This window comes from Vicia villosa, linkage group LG2 (assembly GCF_029867415.1).
Source record: "Vicia villosa cultivar HV-30 ecotype Madison, WI linkage group LG2, Vvil1.0, whole genome shotgun sequence".
Classification (NCBI taxonomy): domain Eukaryota; kingdom Viridiplantae; phylum Streptophyta; class Magnoliopsida; order Fabales; family Fabaceae; genus Vicia; species Vicia villosa.
Genome location: NC_081181.1, coordinates 160,189,076 through 160,208,110, shown reverse-complemented (window position 1 = coordinate 160,208,110; position 19,035 = coordinate 160,189,076). Strand labels below are relative to the sequence as shown.

Genomic DNA, 19,035 nt, shown 5'->3' with positions numbered 1-19,035 from the left:
AAATTAAATAAGTCAAATATACTTATTTTTTAATGAAATATAAGCAACAGGAGTATGTCTATACATATTTACTTTACTTCCACACCTTTCATTCCTCTTTTTATGATGAAGCATATCTAATGCTTGATAGGGATTTGAACAAATATTCCTCTCTATTCTTGGTCAGACATGTTCTGGTATGTTCTTATGCTACTACTATTAATCTACTCTTTTCTAACGTGTGCATTCACTCACCAACATAAATTTAGTGCATTTTATTTTTTTTCTCCCATTCTTACTGGATGGCTAGGTCTTCAGAACTCCTAAAATATATTAATACAAAATATTTGTGGATATTTGATTTACTTGAATGTTATAATTTATCCTAATTTTTTCTGTTTTGTTTACAAAATATTAATTTTGATTGAGTATGAATTTATATAAGTATTTTAATTATGTATTTTTATTCTACCTTTTTCACCATCTTATTATCTTTTTTTTGTACATAATGACATATTAAAGTTGAAGGAGAAGTGTTGACTATTATGATTGATTCGTATGCTACAGTTTTAAATGATATTGTTGAATCTATTATATGAAAGGTTAATAAGAATTTTTTGTGTTCCTTCAATTTCTATATTTTTCTCAATCTACTTCTTATCTCATTATTTTCTTGACTTGATCTTTTTTTAGACAATGAAGGAGGTTGATTCAAAAGAAGATAAAAAGATTGATATGGAAGACTGGAAAGATTATATGGCAAAAAATTATTCTCTTTTAAGATTGATAGTTAATTTTAAATATTATATGATAGATGTATCTAAAATTAAATAAATAGTCATACATACTTATTTTATTTTTAATCTAAATTATTTTAAAATATTTGATATATTATTAGTTAAAATATTTAAAATTACTATAATAAATGATCATTAAAACATAATAATCATTGTACTAAAGAAAGTTATTAAAATAAAATAATTGATATTAAATTTTAATTTTATAGTACATTGTTGAGTTATGAATTTTTATATTTGTTATTAATAATTTTTATTAGTTGCAGTTAATAGCATATAATGAAACACCATTGTCTTGGAAAATGGCAGGATCCATATATAAAGCAAGAATTTGAATTTGATGATAGTAGTAGAGGACCTGTTTTTGAATTTGTGATTAATGCGTAATTTATGAGGTTCTTGGAGAGGATTTGGTTTTATTTTAAATGTTGTTTAGTTTTGTATTATGATGAATGATGATATACTATTTTGACTTTAAAAAAAATTGGATAAAAACAATGATAGTCTTATATCATGTATGTTCCAATGTACTAGGACAACATAGCATATTTGAATCAAACAATTTTTCATTTAACTTTTGTGTAAAAACATAACACCACTTAGACTATTTGCTTTTTCGTGATTGATGTTGACATTGTTCATAATAACATAGATATATTATTTCAATCTTGACTCTTTTATTGCATATTAATAGTATTATTTTTTTACTGTGATAAAAGTACTATTGCTAACATATTGTCCCATGTGTCTCAGTCTATTTTAAAAAAGCAGATGATGCATCCTATCAGGACACATTAATTAATCATAACTCTCTCTTCACAAACATCATTCAACTTTTTATCTCTCCACCCTTAAATACAAATCAAGTCTCTCCTGTCTACTCTCTCTCTTCCCTACCAACTCATCACTATCCCATTTTGAAAATTGTTTGAATATATTTGAATATCATTTATTAAATATTGTTGCATGTAATATTACTTTGATTGAGTATTTAATTTATAATCATTCTTTCTAATTTTCTAATATTATTTTTTGATATATGGTGCACTTCAAATCAACCATTTTATTTTACAATGATTTATAATATTAATGAAAAAATAGTGTATCGCTGATACAAATATTTTTAGAAACGACAATTTATATCTGTGAAAATATGTGCATACCACACCAGAACCCGTGCGTACACACGAGTTTTATTGATGTAAACGAGAATAAGTTTTCTATTGATTATAACGGGAAAAATACTTGGTAAGAAAGTCCTTAGTATGTTCTGTGGTTACAACATTGTTTGATCTTTCACATCATAAAAAAAATATTATTGTTGGAATGCACAAGTAATACACCAGTGCCGTGTGAACGCACGAGTATCCATGCCAAAATCTGTGTAAATCCACGGGAAAAATGTGTTGTTTTTTTAACTTTTCATGTATCTAATATTTTAATTGAAATTATTTTTAATTTAAAGCAAAACTTTTAAATGGAAAATTAGACTCCTATTTATTGTAATTTTCTTTGATTTCTTTAACTTTATGCTTAGTTCTTGCTAACACATGAAGTAGCTATGTTACTGTCGGAAAGTGTATCATGTATTATTTAATTTGATAACATGTTATCAAAAAAAGCAAGTTTTATTATTATTTTGTTGTTGTCTAAAATTTCCTTTTTTTTCACTTAATGATCTTAATGATTTGTGTAAGTATTGTCTTTAATGTATTATCTATTAGTATAAAATAATTATCTTATTATTAAAAGACTAAATTATTGATTATTTAATACAACATTAAATAATTTTTAATTACTCTACTCATTTCCATTTATTTATACTCATTTCCATTTATTTAATTTCATTGAATGATGTTTCATGTATTTGTAGTAGAGTATTTTGTACGTTACTTTTCATGAGATAAGAGAAGACAATATTTTCACTTTTCAAAGCATTGAAGAGACGGTTTTTGTTAATAGTTGATTGATTTTAAAAGATCACACCTTATCAATCCAATGATGCCTAGGTTGAACCTACAAATATTTATTTATTTTAATTTAAATTATTTTTACATCATTAAACTTTTTAAAATATTATCTCTACAAATTGAATTAAAAAATTGCAATTAAATCGCTGAAGTAATATTTTTTTTATATTAATTAATAGTTCTTAATTTAAATATATAATTTAATACCTATACTTTTATTTCTACAAAGATTAACAAATATATGACTAACACATGTACTCTATTTTTTTTTAAAATCTAATATATTAATTACAATAACATGTATGAATACATATTAAAATATAATTAATGATATGAAAATTTGAAATTATGGTAAGTTAATAATTTTATGATTGGAAACTATTTATATATGTTACAATATAAAAAAATGGTGTTTGTTTAATTTTTTTTAGTTAAGTTAAACATTTATCATAGTAATTTCACAAATTACTACAATAACTTCACTTTTATGTTATACCAATAAAGGAGAGAAAAATTTATATTTAAATTTATCCCCATACCGAGTTCGACTCCTGGTGGGAATAATACTTGGCCAGAGTCATGATCTCTCGACACGAACTCTGAATTATTATGTATAGAAATTAATTATTAATGTTTGTATAATTGATGTATATATAAAAAATGTACACTTCATATATAGTTAAACATGCTTATAAAAATATATGTTATTTTATTATAAAAAAAAAAACATGCTTATAAAAATATATGTTATTTTAGTTAATTTTCTAAGTTTTTTATCTATAAAATTATCTTATAGATCTAAATATTTTTACGGGTGCCAGACATTTTTCTACACATTCAATTATTAATTTTTCACGGGTGCCAGATATTTTTCTATACATTCTATTATTAATTTTTCACGGGTATCAGACATTTTTCTATACATTCAATTATTATTTTTTGACGGGTACCAGACATTTTTCTATACATTCAATTATTATTTTTTTCACAGGTACCAGACATTTTTCTATACATTCAATTTTTTTTTACGGATATCAAACATTTTTTATTAAAAAATATATATCTGAAACAAATGCGCATCCCATACCAGAACCCGTGCGAACGCACGGGTTTGTTACTAGTTTTGGTACTAAAACCTTTTTGTAAATCGCATATATAAGAATTTCATTGATGTTCAGAAAAATCATAAATTTAAGGTTGATTCATACATAGAAGTGATTTTTAAAAAATCAATATACATTAAAAAAATTATTTCCAATACAAATGAGTTCACTCAAACTCTTTCAAACAAAACTAATTTTTCAAAAATAAATTTATCCAATATCAAATTTGCAAACTCTAATCCAAAGACAATGTGGAGAACTAGAGGTGCATATATTATTTGGGTTAGACTTATAGATGAAGATTCATTGTTTAAAGATACGTGCAAGTTACCTATCAATCATTATAAACACACTTCTCACGCCATTGTCATTTCTCGGAGTTAAGATCCTCTCCCGTATTAACTATGGCTAATTGTACTTTTGGCACATCATTCACAGTCACACCAAGGTAATGAAAGAAAGTTTCAACTAATATTGCAGCTATAATAACCATTGGAGAAAAAAATTCATTTGCTATATACATACATGACTACATGTAATAGATTTCTTTAATATGGTAAACTCAATTACAGCTTCAACAGAGTGTAGCATTTGTTTTTGGAGTGGAAATAACAATTCTTCAAAAAAGTATACAGCTGCTATTGACTCAACTATATTTCCATTGTGGAAAATATGCATGCTTCTATACTTCAAAATATAGAAAAGAAAAAGCATCATACAAAAAAAGGAAGAAAAAAGGCCAAAAAATTTAGTAGTAATGTGGTAATCATAGAGAAGACCCTCCCTCATATACATGAATCTTAGTAGTAATGTGGTAATCATAGAGAAGACCCTCCCTCATATACATGAATCTTAGTAGTAATGTGGTAATCATAGAGAAGACCCTCCCTCATATACATGAATCGTAACGACGTTTCTTCTTTGGTGTCGAATGAACCTGTGCTTTGATTCCATATGTTTTAAGCTGATAATTTTCAAATGCCTCTGCAATTTTTTCCACCTATAGGATTGTTAAAATCACAAGGTTAGTAAACTTGGCCTGAATGAGTAAAAAGACAACAAGATTTAAATTTTAATTGAATTTAATTCCACTGACCAGTTCTGGCTTTTTCGAGTATACTCTTACAATCATATCTTGATAATATGCAGGCAACAAGTGGCTTATGCGTTCCTCGGGAATTGTAAATTTCTCATCACTTTCATAATCCTGGATAGATTATTGAATGAGTAAATGAAATATAGCAAGTAGCAGATAAAAAATAATTACACTTTCATAATCCTGGATAGATTGTTGAATGAGTACACAAAAGCATTTTATATTAATAATGAAGTGTCTTTGATTTTCACATATCGCGGACCTATCTAACACAAATGTACTAGTTACATAAAATCAAAGAACAATCACGAACAGCCGAAAAATGCACGCATCGAGACATAATCACCCAATAAACCGTCTAATACAATATATAGACAGCAAGCATCAACAGTAAATAAGAAATCTTGATAAAGGATGTAATAATAGGTTCATTGTTGTACCTTGAAAAAGTGGATGCTGCCACCAAAACATGCACCAGAAGAGAGAAGGAAATATTACATTAGTAAATGATATTAGGAAATCAAAATATACTATAATTTTCGTTGAATACCTTTCTAGAGGATTATGCTTTCCGCGAGTCAAATCAATTTTGACATTACTAACAGCTACATCCTCCTCTTTCAACATGACTCCACCATTTTTCTGTCAAATGATGTTACATAAAAAACAACATAAATTCCCTGTTGAACCCCGGCAAAAATCAAAAGCATGCACAGATGAGAAGGATTAAAAAGATTAAGGACCTGGGAGCAAACTATATCCTGTGGAGTGACTTTCTTAACATTATCCATTATATCCCTTGGAACAGCATATTCGTTACAAAACTGCAAAACAAAATAGAAACTTCCGCAGCTTCAGCAACCCTAAACAATAAATGTTGAGTACATAAGACAAACATGATAGAAAAGTAACTGGTAAAAACATGCCTGGTACAGATTCCTCCTTCGAATGCGCAGAATCAACTCTCTAGCTTCCTTCAATTCTTCCAATGGAGAAGTCTCGATGGTTTTAATTATTGAATCATCCAGCTGCATTTTTTAAAAGCAATATATATTTATGATTCAATATGGCGATGTAAAAATGTTTTTGATGCATCTGCATATGAAAGAAGCCCTCATAACCTTCCAGTATTCAGCTGGATCTTGAATGGTATCTGAAATCTGCAAAAAATCATTTGCTTGCACAAGTGCATCAACCACCATAAGCTCCATTGCCTGGAAACATCAAGATGAGACTAGAAACAATTAAGACTATGAAGTTTATGGATGCATCAACAAAAGAAATTAACTTCCTAATTAGTTAACTACTCCATACCTTTACTTTTGGATGTGTATAAACTGTTCTATACAGATCAGCGCGAGTGGCAAACAACTTGTGGACTGTAAGATCTAGAAAATTACACCGCAAGCAAAATTAGATATATGCAAATGAAAAAGCATGAAAAATATTTGAGACATGACAATACTAACAGTCCTTCGCACGATAACAAATCTCATCATCCAAAACCCGCATGGTCTCCATTAACCTGTAAGAATACTACAATTTAAGACACATAACCTATGTATATTATATAAACTTTAAATCTATTGCTAAGAAAAATTATCCAAACACTACTAAAAAAGTTGTTTTGAAGAAATTCATGTAACCTCTGAAACTCAAAGTTGCACCCAAGACCACAAGCTCGACAATCACGGGCAATATAATCAAATCTGCATGCAAATCAACAGTTTCCGCAGAGAATTACAATTTAGCATAATTCAGATGAACAGACATCTGAAGAATACATAAAAGAGAGAGAGAATAGAAACAAATATTGTAAACCAGATTCAACAGTTAAATTTGATGTGCTTACTTACTTGTCAACATCGATTCCATTTCGTCCATTTGCAACAATGTCATACAGGAAACTTTTCTCACTTGAGCTCTTAATAACCAACAAAAAGAAAACAAATATATCAAAAGGAGAGAAAAAAAATAGATGTTAGAAATAAATACCCAGAAAGAATAAACCAAACTCATCAAATGTGTCTAGAGATTAGAGAATAGACAAATTAAATTTAAAAATAAAAATAAAAAATAAAAAATCTTACCCTAGGAAGAGAAAATTCGGAGCTCGCCAATATCATCTCCTGCCAAATAACCACCCATTAGGAAGAAGATGCAAACTTATTCCTACATTTTGTTTTTTTAAGTAATGCAGCATGCTTATTATGCAGAATAAGTGAATAACTACATTCATATGAAAATAATTCAGACACGAGTAAAAGCTCTTTGAACATAGTATATCCACACTAACAGTTTCTTTCTAGACAGACTTCTATAAACAGAGAACTGCCACGGCTGTCAGCATCATTTATGTATCATATCTTTCAAAATGTGTCCAATCTCCAATACTTCTAAACTTCAAAAGAATGGTGTCTCAAGGTCTAGTTTCACCAAGAACTCAGTCTCTCATTGACAACTTAATCAACTAATTAACCTAAGATATCATGCCTATGATGCTTAAGTAATATTCAAAAACTCAATAAACTTGACATAAAATAGGTAAAAAGCAATTGCAAATAGTAACATTACCTTGACTCTTTTTAACATCTGAGATTCAATATCAATATTGTGTTCCTCAACTATATAATCAACCATGTTAACCGACATTTGTTCATGCGACCTACGAAGTACAAAATACGCCACATTGTATATGTATACGGACCACAAAATTGTATAAATAAACCATTTATAACATAACAGCCTTTTTCACAACTTAGAAACACAGGAAAAACTTCTTGCTACAACAACACAGGGAAAATATAGAGAAAAATGAAATGAATCAAAATGACAAAGAGTACCAATGAGAACCACTGTTAACTTGTGGAAGAAACTCCCGTTCAAACAAGTGACTGAATGGCCCGTGTCCTACATCATGCAATAGGCCTAACAAGAATAATGACAATATCAGACATAATTTTCAAAAATGGAAATAAAACCATGAGTGGTTTTTGAGAAAAAATATATAATATACCAGCAAGTTTCACCGTTTGCATATCAAATTTATCAATACCAAGCTCCGCGCCCTGCAAAATCACAAGCATGTATGAGATGCTATCATTGAAAACATTATATCGTACATGAAAAGGGTAAAAAATATATATACTTGATAACTATTAAGCTTTTCAACAGATTGACCAGCAATCCAATACACTCCAAGAGAATGCTCAAATCTTGAATGGACAGCACCTGGATACACCCAGTGTGTGAAACCTGAAAACATAAAACAAAATGATCTATTGGAAAAAACATACAACTGAAAATTGCACAGTTTCAGAAAACTGCATTACAAAAATCACAATGCAAAATGCTAAAAAATTCGTAATTGTGCAAGTGCATTTGAATTTCTTTGAAGCTTCAAAATCACTTTCTAATTAAAATATTTGATTCAATGGATATAAACCTATGAAGCACGGATACCCCAAACACCTGAAACTAACACGACGACACCGATAATCTAATAATAATTTGAAAAAATTAATTAATTAAACGTAATCACAAGTGAGTTGGGTGTTGGATACTAACACGAACGCAGACACATCTTTTTTCAGAGATGTCGGTGCTACATATAAACTCACCGAGTTGTTTCAATTCACGAAGCCTGCAAACAAACAAAAAATACAAAAAATTAAAATCAAAAACCACAAAATTATAGAATAAAGAAACAGAACAAGATTGTTAATATAACACATTTTAATAGAATTTAAAAAATTAAATTAAAAAAAAGTTCCAAATCTTACCTCTGAAACTGTTCAGTATCAATGAACTTCAAACTGAGCTGCAAAAAACAAAAACAAAAAATCACAAAATTAAAAAAAAAAAATACACAAAAATGAAATTGAATCAACATTGCAACATAGTGAAGACTTTATTTCTAGCAATAAAATTCAACACACACGATCAAAAACAAAAAAAAAAAAACGGAAAAAATTGAAAAAAATGAATTGATGAAAAAATTACAGAATCGATGAAGATGTTGCCATGGACGTTGTCATGAATGTGTTTGTCTCGAGAGGAAACGACGTCGTAACGCGGTGGAAACGAAACGGCGTCGTTGCAATATGCGCCCATTGCTGTTGCTTCTGAAGTTGCGCTATCAGAGAGAACTGAATGTTCACTCAATCCACCAGATTCTGTTTCGTCGTCTTTGTGTAATAATAATACTTAAAATACTCTTTTATTATAAGCTGGAATTTAAAAATATTATTTTAGCGGTTTTTTTTTTTTGGGAATATATTTTGTTTATTTAGAATTTAGAAAATGCTAACAACAATATAGCATAAAAAAAAGGTGAATTTTTATTTACCCACCTCAAAAAGGTGGGTAAGGGTACCTTTAGTGTAAAATGCATTGAAAACATCAAACACTTGTTCTATATGATAAATAATTAAATACATAAAAATTAAATGGGGTCATCTGATTGGTGGAATGTACACTACCCATTTTTTTGTGATGGATAGAGAAGGTGTCCCCTAAAAAAAGTAAATTTATTCTTTTTAGTAGAGTTTGACTAATTTATTCAAAGGGAATAATTCAATACTAATTGTTTAACGGAGTACTTTTTATCTAAATTGTGCCATATTAATATTTGAGTAATTATTATGTAACTAAACTAAATTTTAGTTATTATTTAAATTTTTAATTATTAGTTTAATTATCAAAATTTTATTTCTTAAAAAAATTCATAGTGTTGTGGATTTATTTTTAAAATAAATTAATAACAATAAAAATAAATAATTTGTGTTTAAATTAGAAATGGATAGCTTTTAAATAAATAGAAGATGTATTATCAATATAAAATAATTTTATATAATCATTTAATAAATCACGTATATCACATCAAATCATGTTGATATTCTAAAATGACTTTGATGATTTAGGAGATTGATGGTTTCCTATTTAACAATTGTGTAAAAAAAAAATTACATTACCAACTGCATTAGGGTATTACAATGATGGGGGTTACTCTTTATTTATAGGTTGAGTTTGCTTGCTCACTAAGCAAATTCTAACTAACCTAATTAAGCTAAACAACACAAACAAAGGCAAAGTTAAAATTTCTATCGAGGTTATCTCCTTCGACATTTCGACACCTCCTTGTTTCTATCGAGCAATGTGCTTTGATACAAGAAATTACATTCTTAACACACCGCAAATGCATTGTGTCTAAGCTATCTACATTCATCATAGACCTTAGTTTCTTGAATACTTCGACATGCACACCTTTCGTCATTATGTATGCAATCTGATTCTCAATTTTGCAGTGTTCCAAATTCAATTTCCCTTCAGTTACTTGCTCTCGAAGATAATGAACCTCATTTCGATGTGCTTTCTTTGTCCATGTGCTATAAGATTCTTTGCCAGATTGATAGCATACATGTTGTCTATCTTCATGGTAATCGTTCCATGATTCTTCTCCATAATATGTTCGACCAAATTCACCATCCATGTTGCTTGACATGCAAAAAGAGAAGCATCTATATACTATACTTCACACGACGACAGTGCTACTACTGGTTTTTTTATTAAGCTCCAAGAAACTGGTGCATCACCTAACATAAACATATAGCCAACTGTGGATTTTTTATCCTTTGCATACACAAACTTGAGCCGGTGTAACCCACTAGCTTCAATTATTTTCCTTCATCAATTGTAGGAAACAAAATGCCATAGTCGAAAGTTTCTTTGAGATACCTTAGTATCCTCTTGTCGCTACTAGATGTGATACCTTTGGCTTCTGCATGAATATACTCACCATACCTACATTGTATGCTAGACCATGCCTCGTGTGACAAAGATATCATAATGATCCAATAAGTCTCATGTATTGAGTTGGATCGACATCATCCAGTCTTTCAAAAGTTGCAGTCTTGGTTCAACTGGTATCGAAGTCGCATTGCAATTTTCCATCATAAATCTCTTGAATATTTCCCTTGCATATATTCTTTGATGCACCATCAAGCCTCTATCACTCTCGTAGAATTTTTGAATTCCTTGTTAAGATCACCTTTGAAGTCTTCGATCTCTTTCTTGCAACTACCTGTTATTAACAAGTCATCAAAATAGAGACACGATATAAGCAAATCACTTTTGTTTATTCTTACATATACTCCATGCTCAGTTGTGCCCTTCAAAAATTGCTTCTCCCTTAGGAATCTATCTATCTTCTTATTCCAAGCTCTTGGAACTTCTTTAAGTTCATACAAGGCTTTATGCAGCCTGTATACCTAGCTTTCTTGGCCTTGTTTCATAAATTCAACTGGTTGTGCAACATAAAATTCCTCCTTTAAGGGGCCATTTAGGAATGCACATTTCACATCCATCTGACACATATGCCAATTGTTCGTATTTGCTAGACCAATTACTAACCTGATTGTTTCGATCCTAGCAACGGGTGCAAAAACTTCATCGAAGTCGATTCCTTTTTCCCGAAGAAATCCTTTTGCCACTGGTCTTGCCTTGTGTCGAGTTACTTCTCTTTTAGGATTCAACTTCATCTAGTATACCCACTTAAAATTGATTGCCTTCTTGCCTTGAGGTAATTCGACAAGCGACCAAGTGTTGTTGACTTCGATGGACTTCATCTCCTCATTCATGGCTTTCATCCACTTCGAATTCTTCAATGCCTCAGCTCCATTAACTGGTTCGACATTTGCATAGAAAGCATAGTGTACCACCTCAGCTTCACTATTAATTGCATCGTCTAATGTAATCACATTTTCTTGCAACCTTGCTGGTATGATTTTCTATTCTTTGAGGTCTGCTTGTGCTTTCTTGACCTTTGTCTTCTTCTTGTCGAACTACTTTTCTGAATTCACTTACTGGTTCGTTACCTAAGATTCTCACTGAATCCTTATTTACATTTTTAGTCCAATCTCATTCTTTAAGCTCAAATATGATCATGTCCCTGCTGATCAAAACTTACTTGTTCACTGGGTCGAACAACTTGTAGCCTTCAATCGTATGATATCCTATTAGGATCATTTGACTCGACTTGTCATCAAGTTTTCTTCTCAATTGTCTATGTGCTATAGATCCAAATACCTTTATATGACTTAAGTCAGGCTTAACACCAAACCAACATTCCTCTGGCGTGATTCTTTCAGGCTTCTTCGTTGGAAATCTGTTCAAAATGTATGTTGCAGTCGACACAACTTCTCCACATAATTCTTTAGGTATATGCTTTCCTTTCAACATACTTCTCACCATGTTCATGATGGTTCTATTTTTTCTTTCTACAATTCTATTTGGTTGCAGAGTATAGGGTGGCACCACCTCATACACATTTTTTTTTTCATGTAATGCATAAAAATCTTTCGATACATTTTCTCCATCACCATCAGTCCTCAAAATCTTGAGCTTTCGACCACATTGTATTTTGACCATAGATTTAAACTTGGCAAATAACTCAATCACTTCACTTTTCTTCTTGATCAGGTAAGTTCACAGTTTTAAACTAAAATCATCTATGAATATGACAAAGTATTTGTTACCTCCAATCGAATCCACCTGGATAAGACCACATACATCAGAGTATATAATTTCAAGAATTGCCTTCGTCTTGCTTCCTGCATCCTTGGTGAATCTATTCTTGTGTTGCTTTTCCTGTACACATTCCCCACACACTTCATTTGGAATGTCAATTTCTGGTAATATTGAAACCATGTTTCTTCTTTTTCAAATCTCTGATGTCTTTAAAGTTAAGATGGCCAAGTCTATAGAGCCATATACATTCATCTATGCTAGCTTCAGTTGCCATACACTTGTTCTCCATCATATTAAATTCAATCTTAAAGGTTCTATTATGAGACATGGGAGCCTTCAAGATTAACCTTCCACTTAAGTCGAGAACTCTCATCATCTTATCTTCAATCGACACTTTGTAATTTCTTTTCGACCAACTGCCATATGCTAAGCAAATGATTTTTCATGCCTGGTATATACAATACATTGGAAATTACTGACCTTTTGCCATCTTTCCTCTTAATCAGAACATCACTAATACCTTCAGTTGCTAGAGTATTGTGATTTGCCAATTTCTCCATGTTCTTCGTCGAGGGATTTATGTTGGCAAACCAATCTTTCCTACCAGTTATCTGTGATGAGCATCCTGAATCCAAGTACCATTAGTCCTTGAATTTTTCTTCATCTCTTGTTGTGACCATCAGCAACATATCTTCTTCTTTATGCTTTGCAAGCTTTGCATCATTTCTTTGATTCTTTTGTTTTTTAGGACAATCACTAAAGTGGTGACCAATCTTTTGACAATTGAAACAGTGAATGTGACTTTTGTCAAGTTTTCGTTTACAACCTCTTCCTCTACCTGCAATACCACCTTTGTGGTTGCTTTAATACGAGGGCCTCCTTTAATTCGACGAATTTCCTTCTTGTTGGTTTCCCTACCAATCGAATTGTTGTAACCTCCTCTACCTTTGTTATCGAACCATTTTTCTTTGCCTTTCTTTTCTTTTACTGATTGCGCCTGCAGAGACACATCACTCTTTCAACCATTCTTTGTTCATGAGATTCAAGCGTCTCATGGTCGAACTTTGGAGCCAATGACCTCAAGATATTTGCAACAACTTATCTTGATGTCAACGCTTATCCACATACCTTACTTTGATTCACCAATTTCGTAACTCTAGTAAATAAATTAATTATGCTTTCACTTTCTTCCATCTGAAGCAATTCATACGTTCTTTTGTGAGTTGGTAACCTCATCTCTTTCACCTTCTCAACACCTTAAAACTATGTTTCCAGAATTTCCCATGCTTATTTCACTGATTCAACATCACTCAACTTCTCAAAGTAATCTAGATCAACACATTGAAGATTATAAAGAGGGTTTTATAATCTTTCTTCTTCAATTATTTATGTGCACCCTTTTGTTCATCTGTCGCGTTTTCTGCAAGTGATGTTTGTTGAAACATATTCTGTTAATGTTTTGAATATTACAAACTATTTTATCTAAAGAAACTCCAAAGTGATTTCATCAATTAATCATCTAAATAATTTATGGTCTCTATCAAACAAAGAGTTAAAATGATGATTCAAGATTGAGCTGACAAAGAACAAAGCTTTAAGAACATATGGATTCTCAGAAGTTAAACAAGTTACTCTCCAGAATTATGGTCCCAGAGTTACTCTTCAGAATGAGAGTCCCAGAGTTACTCTCCAGAATTATGGTCCCAGAGTTACTCTTCAGAATGACAGTCCCAGAGTTACTCTCCAGAATTATGGTCCCAGAGTTACTCTTCAGAATGACAGTCCCAGAGTTACTCTCCAGAATTATGGTCCCAGAGTTACTCTTCAGAATGACAGTCCCAGAGTTACTCTCCAGAATTACGTGTTCCAGAGTTACTCGTCCCAGAGTTACTAGTCCCAGAGTTACGTGTTCCAGAGTTACTCGTCCCAGAGTTACTCGTCCCAGAGTTACTCGTCTCAGAGTTACTCCTCCAGATTTACTTTTCCAAGAATAAGTCTTTGTTGAAATGGTCAAATGTCAGAACTTGCAGATTGTCAGCAGTACCAAGTCAAGCCAAGACCAAGTCCAAAGCTGCCAGCACTTCTCATGAGAAACTCTCGGCACTTCCTTCTCACTTTGCATTGCTCTATAAATACAAGACTTATGCTTCATTCTCATGCACCGAAAATATCTACAAGCATTCAAAGAAAAACCAAAGTCTTCATTCTCAAAGCAATCATAATCTCTATATATTACCTTTAGCTCTCACTACCATATAGTGATCAAATATATATTAGAGTTATCATACACATTCTATCAGTAAAATACTCACTGCCATATGGAGAGTATTTAGGAACTTATTGTAAACCTTCTAAGATCACAAAGTATATCATAGATATACAAACCAATCATTTTGTAAGCTATCTGTAAGCTATACCATTCAGAAGTGTAAGCCTGGTGAGGCTAAGAATACATAGAAGAAAAAGCTATTGTAAGAAGTATTTGATAAAGGATAATCTCACAGGGTGTGGGGACTGGACTAGCCGAGTTGGTGAACCAGGATAAGTTTTCTTGTGTTCTTTAGTTATTGTCTTGCTCTTATATTTCTCATACACTATATTTGTCACACACATTAACACTAATTATTTAACTCTCTAAAGACAATACTAATCACTTTCTTCTTATTAAAGGCAACTTTTCAAATACTAAGATAAATTTTAAAAGGGACACAATCCAACCCCCCTTGTTGTGTCGCACCTTATTCCATCAATTGGTATCAGAGCTCCGGGCTCTGAATATACAGAACACTTAACCGTGTTAGAGTTAATCGATCAAACAGGAAATGGCTGATACAAAGTTTATAGCTGAAGGAGGATCATCACATAGGCCTCCTTACTTTAATGGTTCTGACTACTACTACTGGAAAGGTAAGATGAGATTGTTTCTACTATCTCAAGATAACAACATGTGGTCTGTGGTTGAAAATGGAAACTACACACCAATGACTACTGCAACAGACACAGTTGCGTCAGTTCCAAAAATTCAGTCACAATGGACAAAAGAAGAAAACGACAAGGTACTACTAAACTCTAAAGCTCAATTTATATTATCATGTGCTCTTAGCAGGGAAGAATACGACAGGATAGAAGAATGCACAACTGCCAAAGAAATCTGGGATGCTCTCAAAATACATCATGAAGGAACAAATCATGTTAAAGAAGAAAGAATTGATCTAGGAGTCAGGAAATTTGAAACCTTTGAAATGAAGGAAGAAGAAACCATAGACGAAATGTTCTCTAGATTCACCATAATTGTCAATGAACTAAGATCACTGGGAAAAGCTTATTCTGCTCATGAAAGAATTAGAAAAATTCTAAGATGTCTCCCAAAGATTTGGAGACCTATGGTAACAGCTATCTCACAAGCAAAAGATCTAAAGATTCTACAAGTTGAAGAACTTATAGGATCTCTTCGTGCTCATGAAAGTATTCTCAATGAAGATAAACCACAAAGAAAAGGTAAAATGATAGCTCTTAAAACCTCTCTTAATTCTGCATCTCAAATCTCCACCTCACAAGGAATACTTGAAGAAGAGACCGGATTTCTATCTGAGGATGAAAATGATTTGGCTTTAATCTCTAGAAGAATCCAACAAATGATTTTAAAAAGAAATCAAAACAGAAAGTCATTTCAACCCAGGAAAGATTACCAGAAACCTGAGATTGATAAAAGCAAGATTACCTGTTACGGATGCAACAAACTTGGACACTTCAAAACAGAATGCCCACTCAAAAATCATAGAAATTTTTCCTCTAAAAAGAAATCTATGCTTGCACAATGGGATGACTCAGAGAACTCTAACTCTGAAGATGATGATGAGGAAGCTAACTTATGCCTAATGACTAACTCCGATTCTGAAGAGGTAAGTACACTAAACTCCTGTTATACTTGCAAAGAATTAGGAATTTTATTTGACAACCTATTAGAAGATTCAAATATCTTAACTCAAAAATGCTTATTTCAAAAAGAACAAATTCATACTCTTAGAACTGAAAAAGAAGATCTAATAAAATCCAACTTAAAACATTTAGAAACCATTAAGGAGTTACAAAAGGCATATTCTTATCTGTCATTACATCAGAAAGTTATTAATGAAAAAATCAAACCTCTTAACAATCAAAATAAAATTGAAAGTCTTGAAAATCAAGTAGAAACTCTCACTAAAGATATAACCTCCTTTGTAAAATCTACTGAAACATTTCAAAAAATAATGGGATCTCAATCAGGGGTCTTTGATAAAGCTGGATTAGGATTTAAACAATCTGAAAATCAAATGATTTATGAGAACTTTTTTCTTCCAAATAAAAATAGAACCAAGACCCAAACAAAAGAAAAAACTATTTTACAGGAGAAAAACATTATCAAACCAAAATGTTGTTATTGTAAGAAAACCAATCATCTTGAAAAACATTGTTATTTCAAAAAGAAAACCAATATATCAAATGATCATGTTTCTAACAACAAAGGACCCAAAGAAATATGGGTACCTAAAAGATTACTAACACATAATGCAGGAATGTCTTCTGACCATCAAGAAAAAGCCTTGGTACTTGGACAGTGGCTGCTCAAGGCATATGACTGGAGATAGGGAAAGCTTTGTCTCTTTCAAAAGTAAAGAAGGTGGAACTGTAACTTTTGGAAACAATGATAAAGCAAAAATCAAAGGTATTGGTTCCATAGGTAAAAAAGGTACTATCTTTATAAACAATGTGCAATACGTGGAAGGCTTAAAACACAACCTTCTTAGCATTAGTCAACTATGTGATGATGGCTATGAAGTCAGTTTTAATCAAAACTCATGTATTGTAAAAATCCCATCTTCTGACAAAATTCTCTTTTTAGGAAAAAGGCACAAAAATCTTTATATTTTTTATTTAGATGATCTTTCATCTGAATCATGCTTTTTGTCCAAAGAAAAGGATAAATGGCTATGGCACAGAAGATGTGGTCATACAAGTATGAAAAATATTTCAACACTTTCAAAATTAGATCTTGTTAGAGGTCTTCCCAAACTTAATTTTGAAAAAGACTCAATTTGTGAAGCTTGCATAAAAGGCAAACAGGTCAAAAGTAGTTTTCATTCAAAAAATATTGTGTCAACAAACAAACCTTTGGAACTCCTTCATATTGATTTGTTTGGTCCTGTAAAAACTTCAAGTCTAAGTGGGAAAAAATATGGCTTTGTTATTGTGGATGATTTCTCAAGGTACACATGGGTACTTTTCTTAAAAAATAAAGATGACTCTTTTGAAGCATTCAAAATCTTTTGCAAAAAAGTTCAAAATGAAAGAAACTCAAATATCGTTTCTGTAAGAAGTGATCATGGAGGAGAATTTGAAAATATTTCCTTTAAAACCTTCTTTGATGAAAATGGTATATCTCACAATTTCTCCTGTCCAAGAACACCTCAACAAAATGGTGTTGTAGAAAGGAAAAATAGAACTTTACAAGAAATGGCTAGAACTATGATAAATGAATCAAATGTTGAAAAATATTTCTGGGCTGAAGCTATCAATACTTCTTGCTATGTTTTAAATAGAGTAACCATAAGGAAAATTTTGAAGAAAACTCCTTATGAACTATGGAAAAATAGAACTCCAAATATTTCATATTTTCATATCTTTGGATGCTATTGCTATATTCTTAACAACAAAGATTCTCTAGGAAAATTTGATTCAAAATCTGACAAAGGCATCTTTCTTGGTTATTCCTCAACATCAAAAGGTTACCGAATTTATAATTTGAAAAATCAATGTGTAGAAGAAAGTATGCATGTTATGTTTGATGAACTAAATGTTGCAGCTTTAGAAAATTCTCACGAGGATGAAGTAACTAATTTAGAAGCAATTCCTAACACTCAATCATCAGATGCAAGTAACACTATGAACATTATCCAAGAAGCTAAAAACAACTCTGAACAACCTACAACAAATCCTCCAAAAGGTTGGAAAAGTGTAACTGATCATCCTCATGAACAAATAATAGGAGACACCTCTGATCAGGTAAGAACTAGAAATTTCTTTAAAGATAACTCTAATAACATGGCAATGATATCTCAGGTAGAACCAAAGAATATCAATGATGCATTAAAAGATGAATCTTGGATGGAAGCCATGACAGAAGAATTATCTCAATTTGAGAAAAGCCAAGTTTGGAAACTAGTTCCTTACCCTCAAGATAAAACTATTATTGGTACAAGATGGGTGTTCAGAAATAAACTTGATGAAAATGGAAAAGTAATCAGAAACAAAGCTAGACTCGTAGCTCAAGGTTATAATCAACAAGAAGGTATAGATTATGATGAAACATATGCACCCGTGGCAAGGTTAGAAGCTATTCGAATTCTTTTAGCATATGCTGCTCATAAAAATATTAAACTTTTTCAAATGGATGTAAAAAGTGCATTTTTAAATGGATTCCTAAACGAAGAAGTATATGTTCATCAACCACCTGGCTTTGAAAAACATTCTTATCCTAATCATGTTTTTAAACTAACAAAAGCCTTATATGGTCTTAAACAAGC

At 31.3% G+C, this 19,035-nt stretch overlaps 1 protein-coding gene across 2 annotated transcripts; it reads right to left on the bottom strand.

The window, feature by feature from the left end:
- Positions 1 to 4,197: 4,197 nt before the first annotated feature.
- LOC131647257 (uncharacterized) lies at positions 4,198 to 9,124 on the bottom strand. Of its 2 annotated transcripts, XM_058917167.1 has the most exons (19): positions 8,948 to 9,124; positions 8,728 to 8,765; positions 8,566 to 8,588; positions 8,094 to 8,200; positions 7,962 to 8,013; positions 7,789 to 7,873; positions 7,520 to 7,610; positions 7,036 to 7,074; positions 6,802 to 6,869; positions 6,592 to 6,654; positions 6,415 to 6,470; positions 6,260 to 6,333; positions 6,067 to 6,159; positions 5,872 to 5,973; positions 5,689 to 5,769; positions 5,496 to 5,587; positions 5,386 to 5,401; positions 4,946 to 5,056; positions 4,200 to 4,849 (listed from the first exon to the last, which is right to left on the bottom strand). In XM_058917167.1, the coding sequence occupies exons 1-19, from the start codon at positions 9,056 to 9,058 to the stop codon at positions 4,739 to 4,741; spliced, it is 1,413 nt and encodes a 470-aa protein (XP_058773150.1). In that variant the 5' UTR covers positions 9,059 to 9,124; the 3' UTR covers positions 4,200 to 4,738. The 2 variants fall into 2 exon arrangements, with proteins under 2 accessions (XP_058773151.1, XP_058773150.1); XM_058917168.1 differs by lacking the exon at positions 8,948 to 9,124 and having other exon boundaries at positions 4,198 to 4,849; positions 8,513 to 8,588.
- Positions 9,125 to 19,035: the final 9,911 nt, after the last annotated feature.